Source organism: Lagenorhynchus albirostris, chromosome 3 (genome assembly GCF_949774975.1).
Source record: "Lagenorhynchus albirostris chromosome 3, mLagAlb1.1, whole genome shotgun sequence".
NCBI lineage: Eukaryota > Metazoa > Chordata > Mammalia > Artiodactyla > Delphinidae > Lagenorhynchus > Lagenorhynchus albirostris.
In genome coordinates, this window is record NC_083097.1 from 56311472 (window position 1) to 56323582 (window position 12111).

General features: G+C 40.1%; 1 protein-coding gene across 4 annotated transcripts in view; it reads right to left on the reverse strand.

Annotated features, from left to right (window-relative positions):
* Nucleotides 1-12111, reverse strand: part of MRPS27 (mitochondrial ribosomal protein S27) — a 101589-nt gene that overhangs the window by 19102 nt on the left and 70376 nt on the right. For all 4 annotated transcript variants that reach the window (XM_060143095.1, XM_060143093.1, XM_060143096.1 and 1 more), the window contains one exon: nucleotides 30-144. In XM_060143095.1, coding sequence (XP_059999078.1) covers nucleotides 30-144 — 115 coding nt within the window. The remainder of the gene's footprint in view (nucleotides 1-29; nucleotides 145-12111) is intronic.

A 12111-nucleotide genomic window follows, 5' to 3' on the forward strand; every position in this document is an offset into this window, starting at 1 on the left:
TAAGCTGCAAATGCCAGGAAACCACTCACCTTATTTACAAGGGTATATAAGGCCTTGTCTTGTGCACCATATTTTAGACACTGCCTAATCCAGGTGTGGATAGTCCAATCTCTCAGGTACCAGCAGTTGGGGCTGTGTCGAAATCTAAATAAAGCATAAGAAGAGAGAAAACTGGGGTTAACTCTTAAATGTCAATGCCAAAATCCCTCTTCCATCAGCAGGTCCTGATGTGCAGTCAATGTGATCATAAAAGTCATAAAGACCAACAGTTGCTAAAAGCTTGAGGGTAAAACTCATTCACTATAAAGTCTGAAATGGGAAAAAGAAGGCAAAATAATAATAAACAAAAAGAGTATCAAAATTTTGTTCCTTATTTATACCCCCAATTCAATACGTTGTTTTAACATAAGATTTACAAAAATGATTTCAGGAATATGCTCTACTAACCATGGTGTTACATAAGTACACATTTCATTAGAAGACATGTGGAAGCTTATACTTTAGAAGTTTAAAATAAAACAGATGAAGCAAAAATGAAAACTAGGATAGCATAATTCTAGAGGAAAATCAGCTTTGAGTTATATTGCTATTTCTTGTGGCACTTAGGAGACATTAGGACACTCTTCAGTGAACTGAAAGAAAACAAAAAGAAAAAAAATTTTTTTGAGCAAAATTTAGCATTCAGGCCCTCCAGGATCCGTGATCACGCTTTCTCACAGCCCTATTCCAGTGCTTCGGTCTATCTCCTCTTGCTTCCTACTGTTCTCCACATGGTTTTAAAAGGCCTAAGCAGTCCAAGCTGAGGTGTATAATAGTACCAGTATTCCGACAAAAGAATGGAACTTGGAAAGGAATTCAAATGCTGCTCTTGCCTTGAGTTGGCACACACTGGTTGGAGCAGCTTCTCCTTGCTCTTGGGGGTCTGTGCCACAAGGCTGAGTGAGAGGGGAGACCTCTCACTCAGGTGAGAGGTGTGAGTGTGTGAGGCTGCCTCTGTTTATCTGCTTTGATCGGGACGGTTCCTCAAACATCATCTCGTGTCAGCTGAAGTCCCCACTTTGACCACTGAGGAAGCAAGTCAATCCCTGGACCCCACAAAATTCAGTTTTCTTAAAAACAAAAGGCAAGACAAAAACTTAAAGTGAAAGAATTTTGTGCCATATTTGAGAATTGGGGCTAGAGGCTAATACTGGTGTTTTTCAAAGGCTGGTTATTCAATCTGCCACCTGCTATTTCCTGCCATCTGGCATTGGGATAGTTTCCTGCTGAACAGGTTCTCTGCCAAAGTAAAAGCTGAGAAAAAGAGAGCAAGTGAGAAGTAGTATTTAATTTAGGCTATTTATTAGTGATCTGGTGAGAGATTTGATAAAAATAAGATCTGAAGATGTTTTATGGATTTAAAGTCATCTAGCTCTGTCCAGTTTTTTGACTGCCTTAGATTTGGCTGGAAAATGTCTCTCTCACTCTTTCTTTACAGAATGAACCCCTTTTGATAAAAGCAGAAGGATAGAAATATGTCAAATTATGTTTAAGATGAGAGTGACCTAGCCAGAGAAAGCCATTGTATAAGTGCCCTAGATAGTAGGTCTAATGAGATCCTCTGCATAGAAATGAAACAAACTATATCTTTTAGTATTTCATGCTTTCCCTCACATTTTAAAGTCAACAGTTGAGCAACCTGAGCGTCACTCCTTGTTACCTTGAAAAATCTGAGATTTGAAGTGTAATGGCCAATTAACAGCTAATTCTATTTAAAAAAAAAAAAAAGTCAAGTGAAATACCAGGTGTACTGCCTAAAGATGGTGATGTTTTCTCGCTAGCCTGTAGGCTCCCTGGGCAGTAAGTAGGGGCAGTGACTGCCTTGCTCCACACTGGTTCCTCAGTGCCTGACACAATTTGTGGCCCACAATAGGTTGTTGACAAATAAAAAAAGAGCTTTAAAAATCAGCACGTATTAAATGCAATAATGTATTGATCATTATGTTAACTTCTATGGTATATTATAGAATTGTAAATTCCCTGTTTGGGGTATTTATAATCTCATTACAAAAATAAGGTATATAAACCAGTTTAACAATAACACGGGGGCGGGGGGCGTGATAAACACTAAAAATGCAGAGGGCACTACTAGATGCTAGAGGTATTTTTGGTAGTAGTGGCTTTTAGGTTTAGTCTATTTTTCCTTTGAAAACAAACAAACAAAACAAAACAAAACAAAAAAATGTCAATTATCTCCTTTACCCACGATTATTTAAATCTTATCTTCTGCTTTAGGATGTCTCCAATGACCATTAAAGTTATTACTTTTCTTTTTGATGGACTTTAAAATAAGAGCACCATGACCACATCCAACCAAACACCCTTTTCTCTTATTCACAATCAGCAGACCATTTTTAGGCTTTGAAAAAGAGGAACAAAGATGGATAGGATCTAGTTATAGACCTTCAAAGCACAAATGAAAATTTGTTTAAAGCCATTTGCTAACACACAGATGAACAGAAAAGTCTTTTCTTCTCAAATCTTTCCTTATCACCTTTTATTTCTTAGAAGCCTAAAGGGAAAAGTAACTCAAGACTTCACACAACTAATATAATCATCTGCACGGCTGTCCTTTGAATGATGTGTCAACAGACTCACATGGGTCTTTACTAAGTTCACTCTCTCTCCCATCCTGGAACAGGGCTACTTGGTGTGATCTCTGCTCTGTAAGACCTAATAATCCAGATACACAACCATGACTAGGACATTTTCAACTAAGTGACAATATTAAATCAATTTAGGAATAAGAGGCAAACACACATATATTATGAAATATGCTGCTCAAAGTGCAATTCTTGTATTTCCTAGCCAGGCAACAAATAAACTCCTTTTGAAGCCCTCATTAGCATTAAAAAAAATTAGCACACAACTTATGTGAGTAACTATCTAGAATATAAACCACTCAAAACATTGGAATAGTAGGGTCCAACTTTGGATGTTGAGTTTAAGAATTCTTTGTCAGTGGCTTTTTAAGCAGTTCAGACAGAAAAACTCGGGCCCTTTTCAGAACAGCCAGTGGAAATATGACAGGCAGGTAAGTCTCTGGAATGGGTACTTGCCTGGAAAGATTCTGCAAACTGCTGGACCAGCATTCTCCCTTTTAGCCAAGAGAAAAGCAAAGAGACAAGAACACAACTAACACATTGATTTTCCAAATTGCCTGCAAACAGACTGGCTTTTGTTCTTGCCTACTCTGACCACCAGCCCAGCAGATTACAGGCAGCTACTGTAGGAGTCCCCCCTGTGCCCCATGCCATCAGCTGTTTGCTCACCTCGACAGAAGCTTTATTATTGTCCAGGCCAGCAGGCTGCCAAGCTAGGCAAACCGTGTGAGTGTGGAAAAGATAAACAAATGCAACCCAAATAACCCCAACAATGCTTGTGCTCATGAAGGCAAGAGACATTCTGAGCTTCCCGCTTATAAAACAGAAGCAAACTTGACAACAATCCTAAGAATATGAGTGTTTTCTTGGAAGGAAGGAGGGGCACAAGAAGGAGAAGGAGAGAATGAAGTGTGTTCTTAAGCTCCGGCTTTACTAGTTCCCAAAGCTGGTATCCTATGGCTGAAGATAACTCTGTCCATAGTGCAAGACAGAACTTGCCCAGGCAAGTCAAATGGCGGGAACTGAGAAGCTTCCTCTCCTCAAAAATCAGGTTACATTCCAGGCTTTTCAGGGCATTCACCAGCACTACTGTTCATTCAAGACTGATGTCACCAGCAAGGAAGGAGAGCAGAATCACAGGATGCATGACATGGGGAAAAAGTCTTTGATACCTTCGCGATATCTTAGAAGGGAAGAGCAGTTATATAAAGGAAGTCAAGAGTGAAAAGTAAAACACCAGAGACTTACTATGATTGCATAGGAGGTACCTCATTGTGTGTAGAAGTCACATGAGATTTCCTATTTGTGACCAATTTCATCATTGCATTAAAAAAAAAAAAGCGATACAACCTTTTTTCCATGGGTTCAACCAAAGGTTATTGTTGAAGGCAAAAGTGGTGATGCTCCTCAGCTATTTCTGTATCACAAATAAAAGCGCTCCTGACTGAGCAGGGCTAATGCACAGATGCCAGAGCCTGGAGCTCAGCGGCTCCACCATTTAGCTGCAGCGCTGGCTCTTCCATATGAATGAGCAAGCTTTCCACAACATTTATCTGATTATGAGAGCCACCATCCTTAAACACACACACGCAGCTTTCCCCTCCTCCCGAGTGAATTCTGTATCCTGTAGCAACAGGCTTTACAGATGGAAACCTCAGGCCCCGAGCTGGGTAGACATGGAGATGGGTGAGGGGCTGGGGTAAAAGGCGGACTGGAAGAGTGCCAAGAAGAAAACACAGCTGGCTTCAGAGTCTGTAGCGCGGATGGGGAGCCTTATCAATGAAGCAAAGTGGGCACTTATTGAAAGGTTTGAGCGCTTCCCTGAACTAAACCCAAAGAGCAAGAGGGTATCATGTGAGTATTCAAACCAGAATCTGATTCAGTCATGGCTACGCACTTTCTTATTCTACAAGGATAATTACTTTCTTTTGCATCCTGCTGGAAATTCTGCTTTCATCAATTATTAGTTGCCCCCAACTACCACAAATAAAACCAAGTTCTGATGCAATAATTTTCTAATGACTATTATATCTTTGTCAAGTGTTTGAAAAAGGGGGCTAATATAGGAGTCTAATATAGGAACTGATAATAAAGACATCAGTATTCTAGATTAAAACCACTTTCTTGCTTGAGATCCCAGATTCTTACTTTTATAGGGGAACTTCAGGTCATTTTAACCTTTTAAAAGATTTTATTTATTTTATTGATTGATTGGCTGCGTTGGGTCTTCGTTGCTGTGCACGGGCTTTCTCTAGTTGTGGTGAGCTGGGGCTACTCTTCATTGGGGTGCGTGGGCTTCTCATTGCGGTGGCTTCTCTTGTTGCCGGAGCACGGGCTCTAGAGCACAGGCTCAGTAGTTGCGGCGCACGGGCTTAGTTGCTCCGCAGCATGTGGGATCTTCCCGGACCAGGGCTAGAACCCATGTCCCCTGCGTTGGCAGGCAGATTCTTAACCACTGCGCCACCAGGGAAGCCCAAGGTAATTTTAACTTTTCAACAAATATGTCCTGCGTGTGCACTAAGTGACGCACCAAGAGCAAGAATCCCCTCCTTTCAAAACATTGCCCTCGCAAATGCCCAAGTTTGGGCTTGTACATTTCCAATGAATTCATTATCTACCTCTTAGGCAGATAAAAATGTCTTTTTTTTTAATTTTCAAGTTCTAATGCTTTTTTCTTTTTTAAAAAACAGGTTTACAAAGATACACAAACAGTAAAATTCATACTTTTCAGTGAATCTGTCTGTGAATTTTGACAAATGCATCCAGTTGTGTAACCACCACAGTCAAGCTAAAAGAACAGTTCTATCAACCCTAAAAATTCCTAATGCCTCCTTTAGAATCAACCTCTCCAGGGTTTGCTGCTTAATTTGAGCAAATTTTATACAGATAACCTCCTCGAGATTCTTTCTAAACCTAGAGTTATTAATTTTATAAGAGGAAAAGCAAATAAGGTAATAAAACTATAATTTCAGTTCAATTGTAATTTACATTCTGCCAATTTCCAAATTAGAACTTGAAAAAATTAAAATCCAGTTTACAAGTAGTTTTCTCTGAGTTCTATACACAGCCATGAGACATTTGGTATCCCTGTTTGCCTTCTAATAAGGGTAACAAGTAAGTGGATTTTTTGGTAGAGAATAACACAGGCATAGAATTTTACAAATGTGAAGTGCTAAATAAATGCAGCATAATAACACATTTTAAAGTGAAGATGGAAAACAGAGGGACTTGCTAGATATCAAAGTCAAAGTCTAAATTTGTCATACCCTGGGCTTAAAAATGAGGTCACCAGCATTTCACCTGGTATAATGAAATAACATTTCACATCCAAGAAACTACTCTAGCAGAAATACTCTATTTTCCATATCCATTCATGGACTAGAAAACAAGCAAGGACAAGTAGGACATATATCCCCAAAGTATCTGTCTTCTCTCTGATCTGGCTATTGTTTAGCCAGATCAACATCTCTCAATATAGGGGACACATTTTTCATTCACTAAGAAAATACTTACTAAGTAGCTACCCTGTGCCAGATGGTCTGTAGTCTAACCCTGCTGGTCTACCCAGTTTCCTCTAGTTTCAAACAATCTTAAAGATGACATCTCTCCCTTCAGATACAGAAAGAAAAAAACCTATAGACTGACTCTATGCTCTGCTGCTCCTCCCCAGTCAGATGAAGCCAATTGTTCTTTGTCTGAAGCCTACTATTTTTGTCAGCCTCCAAAAGGTGATGCATGTGGATAACAGGGAAGGATTATTTGTGGGGAGAACTGGAGAAGAAAAAAGTATTTACAGTGATTGCTGAGGTGCCCTCCTGGCGATGGTCCTAAAAGCATAAAACGTCTGTCTTTGTAGTCAACAACTGATCTGTCAGTGAAACTGCACCCAGAAGTGCCTGGTGGGGCTTCTCCAGCCACTTGCAAGGTGGATACACAGGTTAGCTTCATGCCTGAGAGACGGTGGAGGGCAAGGTGAGGCTAAAGGAAGAGGGCCTTCGGCTCAGGACAGCTGGAAGCTGAGAAAAACTGGATTTTGGAACCAGTCCTATTTATAAAAACACGTAGAGTTGTGGGAACTGGCTTGGGTCGGGCAAAGATAAGGGAAATATTTTTGGTTTTCAGTAGGAAATCTATGAGCCATAAATGAGCCAGTTTTAAAAAGACGCCAACATTTCCTGATGTCTTCTAAAGTTTTGGCTAGGAACTTCAGACATAACTTCTGCAAAATCATAAATAATACGATGACTGAGGCAGGAAAATCACATATATTAATTAACCAGGGGTAGACTATATATCTGAAGAGTTCTGAGGAAGGGGGAGGTGTGAAAGAAAAAGGAGGAAGACAAAGGAATAGCATTTCGGATTTCTGGAGTAGTCTAGCCTTAGTGAAGTTGCTGGGATTAAGTCTGCCACAAAAGAAATGAGCAGGCAGAGGACTGGCCCAGGGGACGAAGCACACCAGCATAAAAGCACGGAAGAGTTAAGCTGGTGTTGAGCGGATTTATATGTGTTTTTGTGTGTGAGATTATGGATCTCTTTTGGGGTATTTTTGATGGAAGAGAAGCTCAGCACTAATCTGGATTTCTTAAGAATGAGATCTTTTTTTTTAAATAAAGAAGAAAAGCATCACAGTGTTTTAAACATTTTGATTCTCTAACACATGGAAAAGTTGAACCTCAAAGGATTCTGTTTACAGCAAAAGGTAAGACTGGATTTACTTCCAGTTATACAACCCAAGTTCATAGCTAGTTTCTATTTCTGTAACTCTACTGACTTCATTATTAAGGCTTTAAGCTCTTAAAAGGCAGGGAACAAGTTTTCTATCTTTTCGTGACCTACAACAGTAGGTGTCTGATGATTTGGCAATAGTGCCTAGGCCTGCTAAGACTGTATAAATACCAATAATGTATGTTGAAACTCATGAGTATTATTTATATTTGAAACGACAATCCACTTCCGGTTTTGAAGTATTATCCTGCCTATAAACAGACGAAGCCAGGAGGAAATGCTACCTTTTTTGTGCAAGGCAGGAGATCAGAGACAGCAGAGAATGTGAAATAATATGTGGTCATTCTGGAAAGCCACCTACTCCTCACTTCTGCCCCCTGCTGCCTCCTTCCCATCATACATAAAAGGATACATGGATTCTGCAGTGCAGTGAGTTCAGGGAACAGACAAGCTGATGGGAGAGTGAAACCAAAAACAGGAGGATAGACAATAGAGCACATGGGTTCAAAGACCTCCCCTAACAAGTTCTAAATCAAAAATCTTAGACTCCTCTCAAGGTTGGAAGAGACTCTGAAAGCCATCTAGGCCAAGTAAATTGGGGATGGGGAAGGAAGAAAAGTTCATATAGAATTAGAGAATCTATAGTTTAGTGCTGGTAGGGGCCTTCAATAACCACTGTTCATTAAACTATTTATTGAGAAGTCACTACTTACCAAGCCCTGTACTGGGTGATGTGAAATGGTCTAGTCTAATTCCTTTACTTTATGGATGAGGAATCTTGGTGTCCAATGAGATGAAATGATTTATCCAAGATAAGCAAGATAACTCCAGGACCTAAACTATAAACTGGACTATTTACTCTTACTATTCCACCACTACCTTTCAATTCTTTTATTTGTAAGACATCTTTAAGAAACATCTCTGCAGTTTGACAAAGATCTCTAACCTACTAAAAACAAAGAAACAAACAAAGAAAAAAAAAACTCAGGCGGTGAAACAGTTTTGGAATTGCCCTGAATTAGCCGTTTGACATTGTAGTCACTCGATCCTTGGGGTTTCAGTAGAATGAAAAGGTAGAATGAAAGGTAGGATGAAAGGTAGAATGAAAAAAAGGTAGAATGAAAGGTAGAATGAAAAGGTAGGATTATCTAGATCATACACTCAAATGTCTGCAGGGGCCAGTCAGTTAATATAAATGCATGAAGAGGGGGCTTCCCTGGTGGCGCAGTGGTTGAGAGTCCGCCTGCTGATGCAGGGGACGTGGGTTCATGCCCCGGTCCGGGAGGATCCCACATGCCGCAGAACGGCTGGGCCTGTGAGCCATGGCTGCTGGGCCTGCGCGTCCGGAACCTGTGCTCCGCAATGGGAGAGGCCACAACGGTGAGAGGCCCGCGTACCGCAAAAAAAAAAAAAAAAAAAAAAATGCATGAAGAATCATGTAAGACAATAGGTACAAAGCTACTTGTATTATTATCAAGCCAAGTAGCTGCCTAGTTATACTGTTTTTGAAACTATATTGTATGGGTCAAACAAAATACACTGGAACTCAACTAGACCAGACCCCTGAAACGCCTTCCAGCTCCCATGTTTAATGACTGAAGAATAATAAGCCTAATCCATTCATTAAAACATCATACATTTACACACCTCTGTTAAACTAGAAAAATGGTAGTGATACAAATAAGAGAACAGAGACTCAAAGACAAATGCTACCATTCAGTCCACATCTGATTCTATTCTATTCCACTAGCCTCATTCCCCAGTCAGGTGAATATCACTTCACCCAGCTTGGGCAGTCTACATAGACTATTATGGGGACAGCAGACCTCACAAACTGGCATCTAAAATTTCAAGATGAAATGATACAATCACTAAATTAAATTCAAGGTCCTTAAAAGTAGATTTTAATTGGAGATCAAGTTTTGCAAGATAATAAAAATTTCAGCAACTGATCCCTCCCTAAGTAAAGGATTTTCTACTCAAATGAATACTTCATTGTATTCAATTTATATCTAAGAGTCAGCCATCCAAAGTAACTTTCCTATAAAACACAAATTGTTTCTGTATGTTGTTACTTTCTTTTACTCCTTAAATTATTGCTAAGCAGGCATAAACATCCAAATAGTTCACCACCATAACTTACTTATTTTTGGTATCAAACCCCTGTTAAGTGGCAATTCTTAGAGCAGAGATGGTTGAACCCTTCAAAACTGGGGGAGTGATATGGGAGTGGCCACAGGGATATTAAGAAATTACTTGCCAGTTTCTGCAACCATAAAAGGACATAATCATTTTTTGTAGCTAAAAGGGAAAGAAATTTGAAAACTGACGATTAGATTTGTTAGTCTAACTGGTTTTCTGCAAGCTTTAATTTACCAATTACTAAAACATCCTTATTTATATATGAAGGTAAGAGAATTAAGATGTCTTTTCTTTCCTGTGCTGCCAAATGGTAAAAACCAGACTGCCTACATTTAATAAGCAGCTCCTCTATTTAGCTCAAGCTAGCACCCCCATACTAAAACCAAACTTTTTTTTTTTTGCGGTACGCGGGCCTCTCCCGTTGCAGAGCACAGGCTCCGGATGCGCAGGCCCAGCGGCCATGGCTCACGGGCCCAGCCGCTCCGCGGCACGTGGGATCTTCCCGGACCGGGGCACGAACCCGTGTCCCCTGCATCAGCAGGCGGACTCTCAACCACTGCGCCACCAGGGAAGCCCTAAAACCAAACTTTTTAATAGCCGAATATTTGAAATTGTACATCACAATATACTAAGAAAATTCTTAAGAATGACCAAATGCAACATGATAACAATCATTTAAGAAAGAATGATTACCAATTTTAAACAGGGAAGAGCTGATTCCTTAGTAATACTCCAAAAACAAAGGCCTGGGTTTGTCTGTTCTAGCTGGCAAGACTTCCATACAACCACCATGCTACAGCTAAACAAAAGCTGTTAGGCTGGCCCAGAAGGAGGGAATGAACAATTTGAAAAACATCTTTTATTGCTTAAGAAAATTTTTAAAATGTCTGAAAGTGCCAGGAGAGCTGTCTCAGTGTGACTGCAGGCAGCTTTCCAAAGTCCCTCTGCTTTTCTAAGGATGAGTCACAAGGAGAGGAGAGAGCATCTTGGCAAGATACAGTCTTTCCTCTGGTTCCACGTTCACTCCCCCTTTTATTAAAAAAAAAAGAAAAGCTTTGATGGATAACATTTAAATAGATTCCAGACAGGCTTAACTGAAGAAGTTTGAACACCAGGGAGGCAAAATATCATCGCAGAAGTCTCTATTGTTTGCCATTGTGAGCCACAGACACAGGGAAGCATCTCCTGCATCCTAAAAAGGGCTGCGCCCTTTGATCGTGTGTCAGATCGTGGCCATGTTTTGTGGGAGAGGAGAGAGAAACAAGCTATGAAAATACCTTTGCTTCCCTAGCTTCCTAAATGCCATTAGCTCATCTGCTGAACAATTACAGTGAGCTGGAAGGAGTGGGAACCCGTCCTTTATGAATACACATCAAGTGCAATTTCACCTGCAGTAGCTGTAGGCTATCCACGTGTACCCGGCTCCTACAATGCATGCAGCCTTCAGTGAACAGGCACAATTTTTCCTTCACTAACTTTAGGCAAAAAAGCAAGGGAGCTAGTTAAAAAAAAAAATTTTTTTTTTTTAAACAGAGAACAATTAAGGAAAAGTTGAATGTTAAACTAGAGAGAATAGTTCTGCTACTGTACCTATATGGAATCACTTATTCCAACAGAATGGAGCATGTGGTGAGGACAAAGCTGCTCTCTTCTGCATGTGATCATTCATCAGCCTACTATGAATCAGGATATTCTGCTGGACACGAAGTGACAAAGATAAGCAAATATACTTCTTGCCTTCAATGAGGTTCGATTGGGATTATCAAAAACCAAGTATTTTGTGAGCACCTAAAACAAGCATAGAAGGGTAATTCAGAAGGATTATAATACAATTCCTCATTTATACAACACTGATTATTTCATAACACTCTGGTACTCAATTTTCTAAAAATCAGCTCTCAGTAGAAAAGTAAATTCAATGTTTCTCTCCTCTTCCCAATAATCTTTTTTGTTTTCTTTGAATATATTTTAAAGACAAAATATGACAGATATAAAGTTGTACCTTCCTCCTCTCACTTTCCAGAGGAGGAAAGTTGGTGGCCATCACTCTCAGGCATGTTTTTATACCTTTATTACCTAGGGATGTGTCCTGTGTTGAGTACTTTAGGGTACATATGCCTTTTAACTCTGTATTCAAGGGCCTGTCTGATAGAGAACTGAGCCAAACCATAGTAATGTGTGCTTCTCCAGGGGTAGAAGGGTAGGGACAGAAACAACAAAATTTCTGCTACCTGAGAGATGAGGGAGGCTAGGATGCTACTTTTCCTGTGGAAACTAATCAGCGTTGTCACCCTGACAATGAACATCCCTGACAAGGTGATTGCTGCTCTGCATCTGACTGGAGCCCAGCCCTGACTCACTTACTGACTGGTTAAACCGACCTGAGAATCAGTTTTGTCACCTGTAAAATAAAGGTGATAATGCCTTTATCACTGGGTTACTATGAAAATCAAAGGAGAACTGGGTTAAGTATTTTGACAACTTTTAATCCTTTCTGGAACCAAGCAGAGTAGAAATATGCACACAAACAAGAAACATTATTGTTACGGCCTACGTGATATAGCACTTGATGGCATTCTGTCTGCTACTGCTTACTCGC